The sequence below is a fragment of the Crotalus tigris genome, unplaced genomic scaffold (assembly GCF_016545835.1).
Source record: "Crotalus tigris isolate CLP2741 ecotype Arizona unplaced genomic scaffold, ASM1654583v1 scf7180000018364.571795, whole genome shotgun sequence".
NCBI lineage: Eukaryota > Metazoa > Chordata > Lepidosauria > Squamata > Viperidae > Crotalus > Crotalus tigris.
In genome coordinates this window covers 456,494-479,083 of record NW_024096966.1, presented here as the reverse complement: position 1 = coordinate 479,083, position 22,590 = coordinate 456,494, and the positions used below count along the sequence as shown (strand labels likewise).

Genomic DNA, 22,590 nt, shown 5'->3' with positions numbered 1-22,590 from the left:
ATTAAAGATCAAAATCGAGCCCATATAAAAAGAGTTTATAATGTTTTAATGGAATTGGATTCAGAAACAGAATTAGTTAAGGATTATATGGTTAAGTGGGCTCAAAATTTTGAAGAGCCGATTTCATTAGACACATGGGAGATAATTTGGGTGAGGAATGTTAAGTTTACCCAAGCTCAAAATTTGTGAGAAAATTTTTATAAAATGTTTTATAGATGGCACCTTGATCCACAAAAGATGTCTCGCATGTATCCTAATTTACAGCCCAAATGTTGGAGATGTGGTAGTTTGGATACAACGTATTATCATATTTGGTGGTCATGTAGAAATATAAAGGCTTTTTGGATTAAGATTTGGTGGAACATTCAAAAAGTTTTTAATAGAAGGATAAAATTTATACCACAATTATTTTTGTTAGGTATTATTGAAGATTGTGATAGTAAAGAGATTATTTTAATGTTGAATTTTATTACGGCGGCAAGGTTATTGATTGGACAATATTGGAAGAAAGATTCCTTGCCTACCTTACAGGAATGGTTTCTTAAAGTTTCTTATTTATCAGAAATGGCAAAAATTTCGGCTTATCTGAAAGACCATTCACAAGAGAGATATAATTCTGTGTGGAAAAGATGGGTAAATTTTGTTCAGAACAAATATGGGATTAGAAAGTATTATTTAGCTTTTGAATAATTTATAGTGTAAAGTTGTTATTGTTAGATTTGCTGATTTTATTGTATTGGAGTTAAAGTGTTTTCTTAATTTTTTAGGATTTATGTATAGTTGATTGATGTTTATTTAATTTTTATGGTTTTTTTCCTGTTTTTTTTAGCTCTGTATTCAGCTCTGGGAAGGGGGGGAGGGTTAAGGGGAGGATGGGGGGAAGGGGGGAGGGATTTTATTGTAAAAGTTTATAAAAATTTTAATAAAAAAAGATACATTAGGTATCTATACCCTAGGAATTATACAAGCAGTATTTTGTAAAATATTAAGTTTTACTTCTCCGTTGTTTTTTTTTTCATCAGGATAAAAAGCCATAGAAATGGCTCTATTTGGTACAGCGTACAACAGGCAAAGGCTGTTTTGGTTGTGTTTCTAATTTCTGTTTTCTATAGCACTGCTAATAATAAACTGCCAGATGGCAAATGAAAGGAAGAGTATGCTATGTGACCTTCACTTGCTAAAGCAGAATGAACTTAAGGGAATCCTGTCATTGAGTGACACAGAAAGATTAGAAGGTGCCAAAATAGTTGATACTGCCAGAGTCATCTCAGGTAGAGGAAAACTACCACATACACATAGAATCATACAAGAAGGAGAGAAAAAAATGCAAAGTTACCCATAGAATTCTCTGATAAAATCAAACTTGCAATTAACCTTCAGTTTTGTTCCAACAATTTTGTGAATAAAATAGTGACTTTTATTCTGAAGATAGTATGTAATATTTATTCTTGCATCAATCAAACTATATAAACAAAAAAAACATTAATAATGGCAAAAACAGAACAGCATTTATATTATATTAAACTACATTTGAGCATTCCATAATTTGCGATTGCTAAACTGTCTTGTTTTTTTAAAAAAAAATTGAATTGGAAATTTTAAAGGTCACATAACTTTGAAGAACCATCTTTAACCCTTCTATAATCAAATCTTATTTCAATTTGATAGTTTCCTTTTTTTTCAGAAAAAAAATATGTATGTGCATTTTCAATTCCCAATCATCTGTTGAGCTTTAAAAATAAAATCTCCAAACTTGTCTCTTGATGACTTTATACCCACTTCAATGTAGCTTTCTTGACAAGAATATTGTTTACCACTGCCTATTCTAGGATTATTTTTTTCTTGATGTAGCCTATAACCCTGATATTCTCAGGCGGTTTCTTATCCCACCCAAGTAGTAACCAGGCTCAACTCTGCTTAGCTTCCAAACTCTGACAATGTCAGTGAGTCCTGCCTTTGGCTGAAACTTTTCAGCTTTAAATGAATAACTATCCAAACATCGAGAAAATGTTTCTATACCTGCAAAGTAAACTGCTGGCTATGAATTTTCATTCAAAACCTGAAAGAGCTTTGGATCAAGGTACCTGGTTAATGATTTCCACCAATTCACAGGAATTACTTTGTTCAAAACATTAGTACCATTCAAATATTTTCCTTCCGGCCATTAAAAATAGTGGCAGACATAACTGAGGACTAATATTAGAAGGCCCATGCCACTGCAACAGCATTTTGTTCAGGATTTAGATATGCTTTTTAAAAAGATGTTGATAATATTGAAATACTATGAGAAAGAGTTAGGGTTTGATATAGTTCTTTCAGTTTAATTGTTCAGTTAGGTATTTCTTCAGCCTCCTGAAATGCCTCATAGCAAAATCTCTGTGGTTAACTATATATACTTTGTACAATTTTAACTCAGTATTAATTTAATTGAATTCCTTTCTTTAATTCTACAATAGCTTTTTCATAACTATTATGAGAATAGACTTCTTTCTAGCAGGCACCTTGAAAAAAAAATTAGTTTTGCTTTCTTGACAAAATTTGAAATAAAATGTTCATTAAGAGTGTAATCTGAATTCAACGTTTTTTTAAAAAAAATATCCCTGAGAATTCTTTAGTTAAAGTCCATTATGGGCAATCAAGACTTTCTTTTTATTTTTTCCCCTAAATATCTTTTTCTCATTTTTGCCAGAACATTGCCTGTAACTAAGCATATAGCACTTCTGTTCATAGCTTGTGGCACTTTTAGTACTATTTCTTTAAAATATATTGCAGTGTGGACATTTATCAATGCCTCAATCATTTTTAACTATATAAACTAATCTTCACACACAATATTTCTTGCACTGTTCAAGTTATATCTTGTAAATTTAGTGTAAATGTACACTAAATTTAGCAATTTTCCATCAAAATGTCTGTACTACCTGAATGAAAAAGGCTATCTGTAAGAGCTCAACTGTATCAATGAAATGTTTATTTTTTACAAAGTGAAAAGGAAAATGTATGACATTAATAAAATGAGAAATATTTTCATGTTTGTTATTAGTATATGGGAGTTCTTCATCTATAATTTTATTGTAATGGTTGAAATATTTTGCCATCTTGCTTATTTTATCACCTGTCATACAGGACTACATACAGCACTATCACTGAACTATCAAGTTGCAGGGTAGTTAACATCTCATGCTAAAATGGAATCCGAAAACAAAAATGAATATAATTAGTCATTCAATTCTTTTCACTCTACTAGGCATGATTTTTTTCCATTAATCAAAAATGGTGCAAATGGCACAGACTTTGTTATGCTTTACAATAATTTTCTAATTTGAAATTTTCACATATGGTTTAATAGTTAACATAGATGTGACATGGCTGAATAGTTTCTAATATTTTCCTTTCTTTTCTCTATTATGTTTTTCTATTTATTTTTTTGTGTGCTTTGCTATGTATTTTTGTGGTTAATTTTATTTTTTATATTTTTAAAAGCTTTAAATAAATACATTTTTAAAAGGATGCTATTTTTTTTAACTTCCTACCTGTTCCACTCCCCAAAAAACAACTAAGAGTGATCACTCTTATAATTCTCTTCCTTTTGAATAAGATACATTAAATTGATATCATTAGTACTTCTACCTTTAGAGAAAGAAACCTAGGATGGGGAAAGGATTTGAAATTATCATTATGGCCAGCCTCCAAAATAAGGCGTATAAAATAAAATATTGTACTATAAAGTAAGAAACTTGGATGATAGAATTTAAAGCTAATTAATTTAACAAGGCATTAGAGTTTACTAAGTTATTTTCTGTAATAACAGAATGCCTAGTAATTTCTTTATATTTATTTACATTAAAAGAAAAAATGTTTAGGAGACTCACAAAAATTAATTTATTAATTATTTCATACACATTCTTCTAAGTCCTGCCTACATTTAATCCACATTATATTCTATCAATAAAAAGTTCTGATATATAATAACCCACCTTATTTTAAAAATTAATCATTGAGTATTTCCATTTTGTTGCCAGAGGAATAATGCTGGAGGACACAAATTATTTATTGTTACTCTTTACTCTAAGTTCACAAATTGTGTTCAGCCATAATGTGGTGTGTATATTGTTGCATTAGCAGGATCTGTAATTTTAACCCAAGAAAGAAAACATGATTTCCAAATCTCAGTAGATAACTTTGCACATCATACTAAGTCAAAAATAACCATATTATGCTTTGCCACAATGTATTAACCAGTTTTTAACTAATTCCTGCATTCTGTTTGCTCCATAATAATAAACCACAGTATTAGTAAGCCTTTATTTTCAGAGTGAATCAGAAACTGAGTACAGAACTATCTAGAAACAAGAGCTGACAGAGAAATTCAACCATCCCTTCAAGTGTTTTTTTCAGAGTAGTGGAAATGGCAATGATATCATGACATGTCTAGTCAACACAGCAATGATATACACTATCCTCTCCCTGCTACAGTGACAATTGCTAGAGTCATGAAAAAGTTATTAGATCACACTGAGATATCAATTCTGTTTATCCAACTTCAACTGAAATATGCAGTTTATACTCAGTCAAAATCTTACTAAAAGTCTGTCATCCATTTAAAGATAAGACTTTGACAAGGCATAAAATACATATACATATGCAAACAGACATAAGCCTAAGAGAGTTGGGATATGCAAGTTCTTCATTAGTATCTGATAAACAACCATCTTCTGTTTTAAGAATTTAAATGCTTAAAACATCAAAAGTAAAAGGCCACTGATGTCACAATACATCCTCAGACCCAAGAATAAAATTTGGTAAATTACTTCAACCAACAAGCAAAACAGGGTCCTACCAAGATCTGAAGATAAGGAGCAAGAATGGGACTAGAAGGTCAGGATTCAAGTTCATCCTCCACTATGAAAACTCAAAGGAAACTTTGAGCCTATAAGCATCCCTCAGTCCAGTCTATCTCATAAGAGATGATCTTACAGTGGTGGGATTCAAATAATTTAACAACCGGTTCTCTGCATGGGGGGAGGTGGGGAGAGAGGGGAGCTGCCCCATGCACCTCGCAACCACTTACCATGCCGAAGGGCCCCAGCAGCTGGGCCTACCATGGCCCAACACCTGTCACGCCTCGCCTGTTCGGTAGTGACTTTTCCCACTTTCTCCTTTCTCCTCCTCCTTTGAACAGCCCTTCACTCTCATTGCTGCTTTTTCAGTCCCGGAGTTTTTGTCTGGAGCCTGTGCAGAGGGCTGTTGGGAATGAAGCCCCACAGCGATTGGGTGGGGTGGGTACCATTCCCTTTGCTTTTGGATCAGTTCCAAAATGGGCTGGAAGGAGCAGGCCAAGGACTCCAGTCTGGCTTTGCAGCAAGCAAGGGGATTGGAGGCACATAAATGCATGCTAGTCTGGCATCTCAAAAAGCCGGGGTTTTTTTTCTCCATGCTGAACTATCCTTAAAGTTTACTTGATGCAGAATGTCACTAATATATGCATTGCTCATTCCATTCATATTTTACATGCTTAATATTTCAGTAATTATATTCCCCAAAATACATGCTATTTTTTGCACTGACATTCCTTAACAATTCAGATCATTAACAATAATTCATTATCAATCATAAAATAGGTTCATATTGAATTCTGATACCCTCAAGTTAATCATAGCAAATGTATTGGGAAAAAGTGATTGTGTACGCATAGTAATATTAGCAACAAATTGATTTGTGCTATTGTGATTATGTGAACTTAATTTTCTCCTGTAATTAAATTTCTAAAAGATTAAATTTATAATTTTCACACATCCTTCACCATCTCAACATTATCATGCAGTGAATGTGCTTTGGAAACATTCCTTTTTTTATTGAAAAGAGTTTGATAATAACAAAGACTTTATCCAGGATCTTGTTCAAAGAGGTTTGTAAAATAGGACTTGAATACACGATAACGTTTCCTTTAGAGTTTTAAACCCTCAGGCAAAATGCACCATCCAACCATTCATTCTTCCATCTTGGGAAACATTCCTTACTAGTTCAAAAGTCTGGGAAACCATATACTCCAGACACATGCCTGCACATCTTTTGCCTTGTAGAAACATGCAAGACACAAGTGGGACAAAAGAAATGTTTGTTAACACTTATTTAAGGATATTTAAATAGCTAACATTATTAGAACAATCATATTAATTTATAACTGCAACATCTGATCTTTCACACATTTATCATCCACAATATATTACAACATAAAATATTAGTATAGCTTTTCTTTTTCAGTCTATCTGGATATTAGGACTATGCATGCTTTGAAAGGGATTGTGAAAAAATGTTTCAGACCTCGTATAAATACAGCATCTCTACTATTCTGTCTACTATTATTAAAACAACCTTTTGTGTGCAAAAGAGTTGCACCCATAAGAAACAGATGCATTCTTTAAAATGGTATCAATTTTTCAGCCTTATGTGGAAGCCTGAGAAAAAATGTGAACTCTTTAACAAGCACTACAGGTGCTATTAATGTCCAAAACTCTTCTCCCAAACTGTTTTCCAAATGTGATGAGACCAGATTGATATACATGCAAATCTCTTTCCAAAAGTACAGTAAATGGAAATGTTTATGTCTCTACACTGAAGTTTTTGTTTAATCAAAACTTTAGTGTAAATACCAAAATTAAGGTTTTTTCTGATCAAAAGTAATTTATTTGTAAGATTGGCAACATAGCTTTTACCTCCATTTCTGTTGTCCTGTCAATCATTTTATCAGGTACAAAAAGTGATGCAAAAAATAAAACTTAATAAAAAGATTGTACCATATTTTTTCATTATTAAAAAGGCAAGATATAATTATATCCCAGAATTCTCTATTTTATTTTACAAAAATAAAAGTTATTACTAGAATCTATTTTTGAATCTCAGGAAATTATAATACATATACAAATTGTTTTGGTCTAATCTTAAATAATACCCTTAGCGCTTTCTGGCTCTGAATGTTGATCACTTGTTAAGAGTTATATTTCCAACCAATTATCATTTGCTTTCAAAAAAAAACTCAATGTGCACCCTGACTGCTGTATTAAAAGGAAATACTGTATTCAATACAGGATCAATTCACACTAATTGCTTATCTTTCTCTAGAGTTACCTGTAAACATTTTCAAAAGGCAAGGAGCACATTAATGCTATGTTTCATACAACAGCACAATGAAGAAAAATAAATGCTAGATAGCAATAGAAGTTAGCAAGAATAGGAAACAACTCTTCATGCTTTACTTTAATCAAAAAAAGGTTAATCTTATCTGTGATGAGGAAAGAATAAGATTCAATGTAATGGAGATTTCCACACTTGGAATTCCCCCCTTCCAAGAGTACAGTATCTCTATCCACCTCCACACAGGACGTGAACTACTCCCTTTCAAAATGTTTAGATTGATTTTCATTCCTAAATATTCACAATTTGGTATAAGCTCACAGAACAAAATGGCAAGAATAAACATAAATGTAATAATTTCAACTCAACCTACCAATGGAAGCTAGCTATATGAGTAAAAAATATATTTATTCAGACCGGGATAAGATACTGTCAATTTCCTCCCATTTGTAGCCACAAAACAATTTTTTTAAAGTTTACTTTGGAGAATCCTAAATTTGTTTGTTCAGGAATCCACATAATGCAAGTTAAGTCATGAAAACTCTGCATACTTAGTGCAAATGGACTGAGTTCCATTCAAGCAGCAAAATCCTGAGTGGCTGACATTTAATTACTTGTCACTGTGTGTTGTTTCTCAAATATTTCTGACAAGCATATTCTACCTTATACTTACTTGCTCAATTTGCTCTTCCCTTAAATTCAAATGTTATTGAACATGACAGCTCAAATGTTAAACTAAATATATTTAGTTTAATGCAAGATATACAATGTAAATGTTTTGTTGCAAATTCTGCTTTCCTGGTGGTGATCCAAACGTTTGATTGTAATGCAGAACATATTCTATTCTATACATAATATATTATACCTTAGTATAAATTAATGATAACATGACAAGTTTCTCCAAATTTTGTATAATTGCAAATTAGCTGCTTCTTTGGTCCTAAAATGGTGTGAACCTAATATAAAATGCCTTTGACATGAAAACATATACTGTGCATCAGGGGGATTAAAACTTAATCATATTACCCTTTCTGCATTTTGGACCAAAAACTAAGCTTCTATATGCATCAGAATGCAGCAACACAAATTGTAAAAAAGATGTTGAGACTCTAGAAAGAGTACCAAGAAGAGGAACAAAGATGATCAGGGGACTGGAGGCTAAAACATATAAGAAATTGTTGCTGGAATTGGATATGTCTAGTCTAATGAAGAGAAGGACGAGGGGTGACATGATATCAGTGTTCTAATATCTCAGGGGCTGCCACAAAGAAGAGGGAGTCAAGCTATTCTCCAAAGCACCTGAAGGCAGGACAAGAAGCAATGGGTGGAAACTAATCAAAGAGAGAACTGAGGAGAAATTTTATGACAGTTAGAACAATTAATTAGTGGAATAACCTGCCTCCAGAAGCTGTGAATGCTCCAACACTGGAAGTTTTTAAGAAGAGACTGGACAGCCATTTGTCTGAAATGCTATAGGGTTTCCTGCCTGAACAGGGGGTTGGACTAGATGACCTCCAAGGTCCCTTCCAACTTTATTATTATAAAATGAATATTCTCTCTATCCACATGTTGCTTAAAATAAAACAATTCTTCTGTCTGATTTATAAGTAAAGGCAAAAACCAAGTAAGCATAGTTCTCTCATCAAGCTTCCTTATTCTTAGAGATTCAGTCTTAAATTTATCTGCAGAATGAGGGTGAGCTGGAGCTGAAAGGATGATCATCATTTTCCAGTAGCTACTTATATCATAATGTTCATCACAAGATTATATCTGTGATATAGAGTTACCCTGTGGTAAGATGGGTGGCCAATAATTTTTACAAACAAACAAATATCTGATTACTTAACTGTTACTAATAATTGACTGAATAAAAATACTGCTAAATATCTCCTCTAACAGGATTGTAATTTTAGCAGTCTTGTCTTCATCTTATTCTTAGTTGAATAACCTAGACCAGGGATGTCAAACTGCCAGACCACGGGTTGGTTGCATCATACGGAGGCTGCATCCACCCCAGCTCCGGAAATGCAAAAAAGTCACAATACGTCACGACACATCATGTGATATGGCGAGTTTGACACCCGTGACCTAGACTCAATCTGAAATAGGGTTCAAGATCTTCAAATATTCTAATAGCACTTGACAGATATACTTCTGTGTATATTATGGCAGAAAAAATGGGAGGTAGCTTACAATGTATCAGAAGTTCAGAAATAAAGAATTTAATCAGAATCTAAGAGGTAAAGAGGTCAACTTCACGCAAGATATTAAAAGTATATGTCTGCTTCTGTTACTTAAATTCCATCCATTATCTGGATGTCCAAAGGTAAATTAAAATGTGTTTTGCGAATCATTGTAAGAGTACTGTCTAGATTAGATGATCAATGCTGTGGTCCTCTAGCACAGACATGTCAAACACAAGGCCCAGGGGCTGGATGCGGCCCGCGAAGTGGTTTCATGTGGCCCGCAAAGCCATCCTGGAAACAGTGAGGGAAAGCCCCTGGTGCCTTGGCCCTGGCCCAGGCTGGCCAGGAGCCAATGTACAATTTTGTGGTGGCCATCTATGCTGAAACGCATTCAGTCTTAGCTCCACAAGGCCGTGAGGAACCAGTCCCTGCTGTGTCAGCCCCACCCCCTAGGTGCATGCTGGGGAGATGTCACCCTTTGTGAGGAATGAAGAAATACATCATCACCTAGAAGTGGCCCTGGTCCCACCCCCTTCTGCCAGAAACACTCAGATCTGTCCCACTCTTGCCCAGGCCCCCACAGGAACCATTGATGCGAACGATGTAGAGCTGGCCACTCCCACCCAGTAGGCCACACCTACTCCATCCATGCCCACTCAGTAGCCAAACCCACCCTGGCCACACCCACCCAGCTCTCTCGAGGGCAACCGCAATGCTGATGCGGCCCTCAATGAAATTGAGTTTGACACCCCTGCTCTAACAGATAAAGTTTTTCAGATCTGCTCCAAGTTTACTGTGACTGGGCAGGTCAGATGGATGTTCTTGTGCACAATTTTTTGGATTGGGAGACCTTCACTTATGTTCTAATCATTCATAGCTCCATTACTATAAAGTATTTTATATGGGACTCCCTTTGAAAATTATTGAGAATTTTCAACTGGTCCAGAATGCAGCTATAGACATGCCTCAGTATGCATATGTAATAATCCTGCTCTGCATGCAGTGCTTATAGATCACTTGCCCTTCAAATTGACATTAACATGTTGCTTTGTATTAATCAGAGTGTCTTTATGGTATAGATAAGCAAACCTTTCCTAATAGACTGGTCCCAGTCAGCAGAGCACATTGACATGGCTGTGTTAACTTCCCTTATTTTATAACACTGAAAATATAGACTTAGGTTTGTTTTGATTCAAACCTTTTGTCAATACCTCTCTCCATTTAGTAAAGTGGGTATTCCATATGTATGGATGACAAATACTCAAGGATATGTAGAAATGCTAGATGTTCACCTTGATTCCCGATCACTAAAGTATATGTATACACACAGACATATACATACACACACATACATACACACACAAAAACATATATACAGTAGCAGGGATGAACATGCAGCTTTCCCTCCGAAACAAACAGAGGCACTAGAACAGTGGTTCTCAACCTGTGGGTCGGGACCCCATTTGGGGTCGAACGACCATTTCACGGGGGTCGCCAAACAACGCAGTCCGCCATTTTTTTCCCCCTTTTCCTTAGCTGTGCTACTCCCTTTTATTCTATTGGCTTTTGAAAGCCAATAGAATAGACTCTCTTGAATAGAGTCTAATTCTATTGGCTTTCAAAAGCCAATAGGAATTGTCCAGGCTGTCTCTGCCCTGCTGAGCCCGCCAAAAGTCCCATTCTGCAAACGGTGCTGCACCAGTTGAGTAGTCCTCGACTTACGACCGGTTGAGTAGTCCTCGACTTACGACCGGTTGGGAGTCGCGGCATTAAAAAGGTTGAGAACCACTGCACTAGAATGAAGAATGAAATGTCTTCTGGATAATTTTCAACAACTATGATTGTTAATTTGATTTTTTTTACAAACAGATGAATTGTTTTGCAATAATGCAGAGAAATCAGGCTTCTCAAAGTTAAATTCCTCATACTTTTCTTCAAACAATGCAAACCATTTGCTACAAAAATGAAACTGTTTCTAGATAGCTGCTGGAAACCAGAATGCATTATTGGGTGGAGAGGGCAGGAAAGAGACCTGCCTAGTAGAAGTTCAATATATCATTTTATTAATGGTTTTCACTTGAATTGTAATCTACTATGACCATTATCCTATTACAATCACTATCTTAAAAGACTGCACTAAAACTCACTGTTATTTTGAAATTAAAACAATGCACACATGCAGACTACATCACTAATACAACACTCTGAGTGAAACCATTAAAGAATAAAGGAATGATAATATTCCTATAATGTTAACTATAAGATATTCCTTTCTGCTAGCTGATTAGCAAAACTTCCACAACTAACTGAATACTGGCATACTGAATGAACAGTTAAAACAAGAAACTGCATATAGTTCTGCAGCGTCAATGCTATAATATCTATAATAGCAGTTCTTTAAGTTGGATAGGTTGCCTCTCCTTTAGAACAAAACAAAATGGGAGAAACAATTCTGTTGTAGCACACTGGAACATAAGAGAATGGTGCAGGCAAATAATTTAAACTATTTCTGAATAGATGTTAAACTAATGAGAATTGCTGAATACAGCAATCCAGTTATTATTTATCAGAACTGTAACATATCGGTCAAAGTTGTGTTGATATTATTTTTGTTTTATTTGTTTCTTTACAAAATTATTCAGTGCCACCTATGTTCTGCTCTTTGCTCTTCTCATGCTGAAATTTTAAACATGTCTCGGTGCACATACAGTGAGAGGAACCATACTTTTTCATATTCCATATGGTAATATGTGACTAATTACTTAGTTGAAAACAGTAATAAGATGCTTGATTTGTTTTTCACGATGAAAAGTGTTTTGTCGTTGTGGTTTATTCAGAGGATTTAGTATTCATTTGTAGGTCTCCCAAGTTCAGCGGCAGGAAACCTATCCCAGGATTTTTTAAAAAGCCATTACTCTTGCCATCCCTCAACACTGTTTATACTTGGAACCAGCAAACAAGCAATTAAAACACGTCACACAAGAATTGTGTTATGACATTTTAAGATCAAAAAGGATACTGCTGAATTCGCTTCCATCTGTGCCAGTATAAACATTTTTTATGGCTCACCAGTGATTATTACGGATCAAAGATAAAGTGGGAGGGCAAAGGGGTAAGTTCCAATCAAGACAACTGTGATGGTAACAAAGCTTGGAACAGAATCATAGTTGTGCAAAACATCAATATCTTGACGAAATATGCAGTAAAAGAAATATTTTTGAAAAGTGGTTGCTACAATCACGTTCCTAAAACACATACTTCAAAAATGTCCAATACAGAAAACAAAATCTTGGTTTTCCACTCTGCTCTGCAGACTTCAGCTACAAACAACCCTGCCTCTCCATTTAATGCTTTTCATGTAGTGCAACAGGTTTATAAAAATTCTACCTAGATTATGACTTATGAATTGCTGGTTCTGCAATTTTTCTTGGTGCAAAGTTTCTTAACAGTGACAAGAAAACACCCACAGACATACACAGACACATACACACACGCTACAAGTTAGCAGAATGTCATTTGTTTCATGTCTATAGTGCTTTTCAAACATTATCTAATGAATCCTCATAGCAATCCTTTGAAGTATTACTGCATGTTTGTAGGAAAACTTGCCCAGGGCCACAAAACTTCACTAGTACATTCAGAATTAGACTGCAGAGGTTTCCATTCTCAGCTCCTAAATGTAAGGCCACACCTCTTTTTCATATGCAGCATACAGACTACTGCAATCACACACAGAGGACTTCTTTCTTTGCAGCTGCAATTGTCTGAAGGTTAAACAAGTAGGGCAGTAGAACACTAACAGACACTTCCCAAAATTCCAGCCAGAAGTAGATGAAGAGATTTCATAGAGAAAACACTCACATTACAACTAGTAAAATAACAACAACAAAAACATCTAGCCTAGACCTGTTACAGACTTAAAAAGAGTCTTCAGGGGTGCTCCATTATATGCTGTCTTGTTTCCAAAGGAACTTTTAAATTATAAAACCAAGATATATAACAATCTATTCAGTGCCCATTATCAGGATTTTAACTGGCCACAACATTTTGCAGTTATTCTTTGGGCAACTGGTACCATAATCGAGATCAAATGTTTTTCAAAGCAAAATGTGAAGCAAGAGATATTTTAGGCTATTATGTGTTCAGAAGCACAGACATTTTTCTGTAATTAACAATCAGAGCCTAAAATTAAGAACAATTTCTCTCTCTACAAGTAATAGCAGTTTTATAAGACATTTTTTGAATTATGCTTGCAGTATAACAGTAAACAGAAGACTATCTCTAATCCTTACCTTTTTTAACTAGAATGAACACTTTCCTCAACCTTCTTTTAAACCAAGTGACACATGCTGATTCATTACCAACCCATTAATTAAGGTGCTATCAAATAAAAAGGGTAGTACACAGCAAACAGGGCAAACTAAAGGCGAAGTGGGTAACAGAATAACCCATTATATAATCTTTGCTGACAGAATATGACTAGCCATGGTTAGTTATTAGATGTAACACAAATGATTCAACTCATTCTAGTTGATGATACAGAACATCATGCTTCCCATCCCAAAGCTAAGAACTAGTGATTAGCTTATGACATGCTCACCTTGTTTCCGCCTTCTACTGGATGTCCTCCTGCTTGTGGAAGCTAATGCTGGCATATGCACTTAATTCATCACTCAAGTGGTTACTCCCACAAGGCTGCTTTGGAGATTTAGATGGCTGATGCTGCTGGGATGGTTGTTTGACTCCTAGCAGACCAGTACTCTGCTGAGGGTGGAGATTGCGATGGTGATGTTGGCTGTGGTTAAAATCCTTCACTAAGTCCAGGTCAATGTAATTAAGTCCATTCTCAAAGCCTCCCCCAGTTCCACTAGCTCCTTGCTCCCTCCATGATGCTGTGCCAAGACCCAAAGAAACAACTCCCAGTGCCCCAGATGCAGGTTTGAACCAGACGTTTTCAAAGGAGGCTGAACTGTGACGTTTTGGATCATCAGGTCCTCCTGGTCCATGGAGTAGAGCCGAAGCTCCAAGACTACTACTAGGAGTGACAGAAGAAGCAAACGTCTCAGAACTATGGCGCCGCCGACCTCCTTGGGGGTCAGCACGTATCACTTTGGCACTCTGGGTGCTGCGACTGGGAGCAAGACTGACATGTGTAAAGGCGCTGTTCGCTCCTGGGCCCCCAATCATAGAAGAGGAGCAGGAATGGGGTAAAACCTCAGCCAGTTTGCCTGGCTGAGCCTGAGAAAGTGGCGAAGGCAGCTGCATGGGTGGTGGGCTTTTCTCGGAATAACTCAGCAGGAGGGCTGGGGAAGAAGGTGATGGGGAGTGGGCACAGACATACTGTGCTCTACCACCCAGCTGCATGCTCATATAGTCCCGGTTGCTGCTGTGGGTGGTCCCACTCCGGCTTGACTGCATGGAGGCCAAGCTGACTGGGCAAGCAGTTCCCCAATCCATATTGATATACTCCTCTGAACAGGAGCCAGTCTCTCCATAGGATAAAGGTGAGGGGAAGACTGGTTGCTTAAACTCAATGTTCACATACTCTCCAGGGCTCTTGGGCTCTGGGAGCTGTTCCCGAGTGCGAGGCAAGGTGCTGGCCTTTGGGCCATCCAGGGATAAACGAGTAGGTCTGGCCAGATGATTCTTGGTCCGCACAGCTGTGTCCACAGTACAAGCAGCAGGCTGTAATGGCTGTGTTTTAATGGGAAGAGAATACCCACCACCCTCCTGTCCCCCAGGACAGCCAAGGCTATCACTACTAGTAGAGGAAGAAGAATCCTCCGCAGCAGCATAAAGCAAGCGGCCAGAGCTGAAGGACATATGCATCTGGGTGTTTTCTTCTTTGCCTGTCTTGCGTTGGTTGTGCTTGAAGGAACGTGGCAAGGAGAAATAGGAATAGATGGGCTTATGTTGGGACTGGGCAGAACCATGCACTAATGGTTCTTCTGGGCCTGGAGGTCCTGGGCTGGTAAAGTAACAGTCTGGAGGGGTGCTGGTAGTAGAACCACTGGCTGGAGACATATTAATATAATCACTGCCTCCACTTGGCAGCTTGCCCTCATTACTCTCTACTGAGAGTTTTGTATGATTATTAGTCCCATTTATCCATAGCTTGCTGTAGCCAGTGGGACCACTGTCTGGAGAACAGCTGCCACTGGGAGACATCATCATGTAGCCATTTGAGTCCACCGTGGCCTGCACATGGCGACCTCCTCTCCCAGGATTGATGATCTGTTGTGGAGCAGACACACTCTTGGGGCTCATCAGCATGTAATCTCCACCTTTGGGTGTACTACCTCCACTGGGTATAGGTGCCACTCCTGGCAACATAGGCATGTAGCCATCATCAGAGTTGGTCCGGTGGTGGTTTCCCTCCACCTGGTGCATCTCTAGACACTCCTCAGGGTAAGACTGGGTTGGCACAAAGGCAGAATGTCGATAAGAAGAAAATTTGTTGCCACTATAGGAATACGAGGGAAGCATCTCAGTATACTCTTCAATGGAGGTCACTGAGGACTGTGAAGGAGTCTTCTGATGGGAGATGGTAGGAGAGGTTCCAGCAGAATGAGTCCGCTTTCTGAAGCCTTTTTCCAAATCTCCTACATCCTCATTTCCAAGCCGGAGGCAACATGGGACAGCAGGGTAGCGATTTTGCTGCTGTAAATGGCAGGTGCGGGGGGCAAAATGACCATTAGGAGTTGTGATACTGCAGCAGGATGAGGCAGCCTTCCCCCCCATACATATATAGTTACTAAGCTCCTCATCTGCTCGAGCAGGAGGGGTGTGTCCCAGGGAATCAGGGGTAACACTGCGAAATGAGCTGCGAAAGTCACAGGGGCTTGATTCATATTCATCAGAGGAGATGAAACCTCCATCACTAGGAGAGCCAGAGACTGATGCACTGGATCGACGTGGGAAAAGACAGTCTGAAGTCGACCCATGGCCACTGGTACTGCTGGATGACAGGCTGACTGGACTAGTGGCAGAAGGGGAACAGCGTGAGGAAGGCATTGGGATGGAGCGACTATGGTTGAGAGGAGGATGAAGCCTGGAGCTGCCACGGTGCCTATGTGAGTGGGTTCGGTTGGCACTTGGACTCATCGGACTTCCATCCACTGAAGCTGGTCTAGACATGGTACCTTCTCCATCGCTAGAGGCTCTGACACGGAAAGAGCTGGGTCTGCCTCCAATCCCTCCTCCCACACCACTGCCAGCAGGAGAAGTGGCAGTTATGCTTTCAGTCCTGGACCTACGAGTAAGTCCCACCTGGCTGGGGGGTGGGTTGTTGACATGATGTCTGCTGCGGAGAGGCACAGATATGGGATTGGAGCAATTGGAAGACGACTGGCTTTTGCTACGAGGCCGAAATTCCTCACTCATTGCCCGCATAGCCTCCAAGATGGTCTCATGCATGTTCTGTGCTACTACTGAGTCATCTACTTGCATCCAGAACTCACCTGGTCCCGTGACAGCAGAGCGCCCCACCTCGATGAAAAAAAAATTCTCCGAATGGCCACACCGCCGGATGTTGAGCAGCTGCAACACAACAGCTGCCGCATCAGAATTTAGCTTGACAAAACTGATGGTCTTGTTGGTTAGGCACAGGCGGTAGATTCCAATCAGGTTCTTAGTTTGGCCCAGCCCCTTTGGTTTCAGGATCACTTGCCAGACCTCTTTGAATGCTGGGCCAGGAGCTGTATCACCATAGCTATCGTCCCCTGCCTCTCCCATTCCCAAAGTCCCACCTCCCACTGTGACATCTCTGTGGTGGTGGTGGTGGTGATGGTGCTGGTGGTGGTGATGGTGATGGCTCTTGGCACGGTTGTGCAACTGCAGCAGCGCCTGGTACCAGCTTTCTTGCTCAAGCTCATTGTCAGCAGCAATAGCAAAGTGTTCGTCCTTGGTGTAGAGAGCCACCAGATGCTTATTTTTGGAATCTGCCCTCTTGTTTATGTTGAAGCAACTCTCCAGAGGAATAGAGCGCTTGGGGGCCCCTGATTTGTGTCTCCATTTCTTTTCATTCTCATAGTACTCCAGCCGGGCGGGTCCCAGTTCACTGGCTGCTCTCAGCACGAAGAAGCGCTTATGCATGCTCTTGGGTTTGCGCAAGTAACCCACCTTCCTGACATCTGAGAAGAAACCCTCATTATTATCGGTGGGGCTAGCCATGCTGGGAAAAAAAAGACAAGGTACAGCAGTTCCTCCTGCAAACAGCAGCCTGGGAAAGAAACAACAAAACAGAAATCCACAGGGCAGCAAATCCCCTCCTTCACTGCAAAATAAAAATAAAAACGACGCAGAAAGATAGTTCTGGAAATCCTTTCCAAAAACAGAGGGGCGGAGGAAAGAGTGGCAGGGAGAGAACAGCTGTTCAGTGGCCAGAGCCTCCTCCCAGCTCCAGGAGCAGGGCTAGGGTGGCAGTTTTATTCCCAAATCACCCTCCGCAAGAGAAATGCAGCTTTCAAAAGTCTAGTTTCGATGTCGCCCCAGGAGAAACTGGTCCGAGAAGCCGCCGATGAGAAAAGAAAAGCGGGCATCGTTTCATCCATGCGGGGTGGAAATTCCTCCAGCGCCAGAAGCAGGAAGGGGTTCCCCCATCTCTTCTCCCAAATAGCCCCTTCCTTTCTCAAGTTGTCCCTCAGAGAGATTTTCAGGAGCCGATTAAATGTATACTCACCAGAAGGAGAGAGACACGGGGCAGGGCAGAGAAGAGAGCTTGTTTTGCAAAAGAGAAAAAAAAAAAAACGCGGGACGCCTGAGGGACACAAGCAATCCCTTCGAAATAATAACGATAATGGTAATATAATAATGGTAGTAAGAAGAAACCAGCTAGTCAACACCACGTAAGCCACCGGGTTTTCTTCCTCGCCCAAAATGCCAAATAAAAATATCCTTCGCGGGAACCACGGCGGCGGGGTGGAGAACTCCAACAAGCAAACAAACACATCAATATCCCAAATCAGCGTCGCGATTGCAGGCGCTTCTTGTCCAGCCTGTGCAGGAGAAGAGAGCGAACGACCTCATTCAGTCCTGTCTGGTTAGGCAGAAAAAGTGTCATTTCCACACCAAATACACGCAGGCGGCTGCAGGGTCGAGAGCAAAGAAGACGAAGTAGAGAAGCTGGCCGAGGAGTGAAGGAGGCGGAGGCACATTTTCGCGGTGGCGACAGCGACTTCCACCTCCTCCTCCTTTTCTTCATTCCAGTCGGAGAAGTCTCGGAAGGCAATATCGGCGGCAGCTTAGTCCCTCCGTCCTGCACCACCTTCCCCTCCTCGTGCGCTCCACCACGGAGGCGGCAAAAGGCGCTGCCAGGTAGGAACGGGCGCCGCGACCGCTGGACTTGCGCTTGCGCTCCTTTGACTGTGGACGGTGAGGGCTCCTGCCGCAGGAGTTGCAGCTCCGCAGACTTTATTGAAAAGCCCCAAACCAAAACAATCGGCTGCGTCTGCGTTTATGAGGCCAGCCCCCTCCAGCCGCCGACACTCCGTCTCATTCCGAGGAGAAAAACACGTGACGGCGCCAATGCATGGACCATCCCCATCTCCAGCCTCGGCGGCGGCAGCAATACAAACGCGAAAAGGGCTCCCGGCAGCCTAGCTTAGTAGTGCGGCATTCCAATCCGCCCTCGCCTGCCCGCCTGCCGCGGCTTTCATTCAGCACCGCAGCAAACGCGCTTACCTTTGGGCGTCGATCAATTCGCAGCCCCGAGGGGGTCGTTCTCCGATTGGAGTACCTACCTGTCCTTCAAACTATCTAAAACTGTGGGGAAACCATAGGGGAAGCACCCATGCTTGGTTGAGAAGCACAGAGTGTAGTATATTTTTTTTAGTAGCGAGGAAAAAGAGGGAGGGAAGGAGGAGACGCCATTCAGTCATGTTATTTACAAACGAATGGATTGCGAATTGCTCGATCGCTCTCTGCCGAGCAGTCGCTGTGATTTAAGCAGAGATATAGGCCTGCGTTACTCTTTCTCCTGTTTTTGCCTCAGCCTCTTTACCGTGTGCAATATTAATAAATCTTACAAATCTCTTATATGCATTGTTTAAGCCGCTCTTTATCTTGACGAGGAACAGAAGGGTGCACAAAGGGCTTGGACAAGCTTACCATGCGAAAATAAAATAGAGCAATACAGTACCCTTTAAAACAAGCCGGGTAAGCAATGAGGAAACGACAAGAAAATCCGTAATCCACAACTGTCCGGTCATTTTATTAGGATCGATTATCTTGTAATAGAATAACAAGCTTTCAAGTTCCAGAATAACTTTCAAGTTCCAGAATACAGCAGAAGTAATACAGTTACATACTGAGTAAAACAAAAGATTATCCAGCAGATGTTTTAAATATGTTAATGTCTGCTGGATATTTAAGCAAATCACCACCAACATAGATAGCAATCTGTAAATTAAAGCATTTTTCACAAGCCTTCTTCAATTTTAGCTTTTACTACTGATTTATTTCCAGCAGTAGAAAAGACAAGAGTTCATAATGTATTGTGAAGTCTGTAAGTCTTCCCTGGCTGGAAATAAATTTCACAGGTCTCATTTCCAAATAAATGTGTTTAGGGTTAAGCTGGTTCTTTCAAGAGACAGGACCAGAAAAGATGTCCTTAACAAGGTAAAAAGAAATATGATTGTTAAAATATCAATTTCAAGAGAAAAAAAGCAAATATCTTCATTTTGTATCAAAAGTGAACCAAAACAGTAGCAAATGACAAATGAATCAATAAAGCGCTTTATTTTCCTTCCACAGATTAGAATATTTCTAAATAAATAAATAATAAACTCAGCTTTTAAAGTTATTGCCAGACACCATTTTTAATCAACTTATAAAAAATTATTAGATATCCAGATGACTTTCCATTTGTAGGTTTTTTGTAGCATTTCCCTTCTTTTCCCATATTTTTTCTTTCCAGAAACATTCAGTTACAGGAATAACAATGTTTCACTATGTCTTTTTATTGGTACTGCTGGGAACCAACTGTTTGGAAGCATTTTAAATACAATGTGTTCCTGTTGTTCAGTTATGTCTGACTTTGTGATCGATATGTAACATTTTGCAAGAATTGTGTCACTAACTCTTTGAATTTTTGTTGCAGGTTCATGCTTCTGCTATTAGTGAGACTATTTAATACTATCTATGTAGATATTTCACACTATTTAGTAATGTCACTTTTTAATACTGGTTAAAATGGATCAAATAATTACGGAGGACAGGTCTGTTAACATGCTATTTTTAGATAAATAAAATTTCAATGTTCAGAAGCAGTGTCCAACTCAGCTCTCTACAATCTAGAGTTCTCTCTGTGAGATGAAACTACATTTTGCTAAAACCCACCGGCTAGGCTAGCTATGAGTTCTGGGAACTGTGGTTTGAGAATGAACCAGGTTCAAGAAAGCTATGGATCTTGAAAGCTGATGCAAGGAACACTAGGATATCATTGATTTTTGCCCCAGAGTTTACAAGGTTCTTCTGCAGATATGCTTGAATAGAACACTTAGTTTTAATCATCATAAATAAAATCAACTATAATAACAACTACAACTTTGGGGATATTTCCCACAGAACAGTTGTTGTAACTGTTGATTTGTTGAGATCAAAGACTATTTCAGTATGTAACCTAGGTTATTTAGCTAACTTAAGTAGTATGAGTAGCTTATTTGTGCTTTTCATATTCACTTCTAATATCGGAAGAAAAATAATAAATGGGAAGACCAATTTCTTTCTTTGCTACATATGCTCACAAAGGTGTTTTGTAACAGTCTTTACTAATACATTTTTTCAGATCAGTATATGCTTCAGGAAAATAATACAGGCATCAAATCCTCTCTTCAGTAGATCCTTTCCCATATGGCAAAACACAATTCTTAATTATGAGTGTTGAATACAGTATTTGCTCTGATGGTTAGAAAAAGTGGGCTGAGGACCAATTAGCAGAGTTTGTTATATTTGCAAGTATTAACATACCATTCACTTCTTTATGAAAGGATTGAAACAAGAATATGTAATATTTATTTGTAGTCCATTACTGTTAATTTCATCATTAATATTTTCATGCCATAGTTTGTTGTAATATCTTCAAAGCTAAATTGTTTTATGTTTCATTGAATGGTGGGGTGATTACTATAAGAATAGCACTAATAATAATTAATAATAGTTTACAAGAAAACATTAACCTGGGATGAAAAATGTTAGGAATTAATCTAGAAGAAAATAATTTGGTTATTATATATATATAATAATGATACTATGATATTAGAGAGAAAAGTGGTGTGAAAAGTTATTTTTCTTGAGAAATATGTAATAATACCTTTTTCCTCAGTGAAATTACATTATGGAAACATTATTTTTATGGGTTTTTTAAAATAGACTGAATTAAGAAGTACCAAAAGATTATGTTATTTTAATAATAACTTAAAATATAAAAAAACTTTTGCTTTCTGTACATGCATTCCAAAATTTTGTAAATTTCCCCTGTAAATTTCCTCTTCCCCTGAAAGATATAATATAAATTAAATTTAAGATCACAGTAAATAATACAGATAAACTATCACAAACCATAGCACATGTTCTCAAATAGCTTCTCTCAATAGTTTTTGGTGAATGAAATTAGTTCACTGACATGCTTAATATTGAGATCTAATTACCACCTTAAAGGCTCACTTTTTGGGTTATTTTGGAGAAAGTTCCATTTGTGTCAACAGGGATAAATATTGTGCCATTCAGTAATGCAGAAAACATAAGTTCAAGTTAACCTAATCTAATGTATTCTATTACCTTTAAAGGAATTTGATATCAAGAATGTAATCTTTTAAATTGTATTCCTTGCTCAAGATAGTGTTCACAGTTCTTCTTATTCCATATTTATCCCTATAATAATAGGTCTGCGAAGTCCAGTGGACAATGACTGATCTGAAGTTAATCAATGCTAGGAGTCCTTGTCTTCTTAATTAGCCAATTCTTCATTTACTAGCAGAGCAATCTGGGAATTGTCCAGATATTTCACAGACTTGCATATTTATATTATACTGTAGAAATAGTTTGTTTCTAAATTGAGGTATTAAATTGGGACTGGAAAAACCCAGGTTCAATTTCTCAGAGATGCACAGAGATAACTAGGTGACTTTTCTTAAGTTAGCCTAACTTCAAAAGATGGGAAATCTGCACTTATACCCCTTTTTGCTTGGGATAAAATACAATAGTAAATAAGTCAACAATAATGGCTGAATCCAGCATTTCATTAGTGATGGGATATGGATATGATGGTTTG

The 22,590-nt window shown here is 38.5% G+C and overlaps 1 protein-coding gene across 1 annotated transcript in view; it reads right to left on the bottom strand.

Annotated features, from left to right (window-relative positions):
- IRS1 (insulin receptor substrate 1) overlaps positions 1-19,514 on the bottom strand; it is a 57,424-nt gene extending 37,910 nt beyond the window's left edge. The window contains exon 1 of the mRNA XM_039350948.1: positions 13,921-19,514. Within this exon, the coding sequence (XP_039206882.1) occupies positions 13,935-17,492 (3,558 nt within the window). The 5' untranslated portion in view covers positions 17,493-19,514 and the 3' untranslated portion in view covers positions 13,921-13,934. The remainder of the gene's footprint in view (positions 1-13,920) is intronic.
- Positions 19,515-22,590: the final 3,076 nt, after the last annotated feature.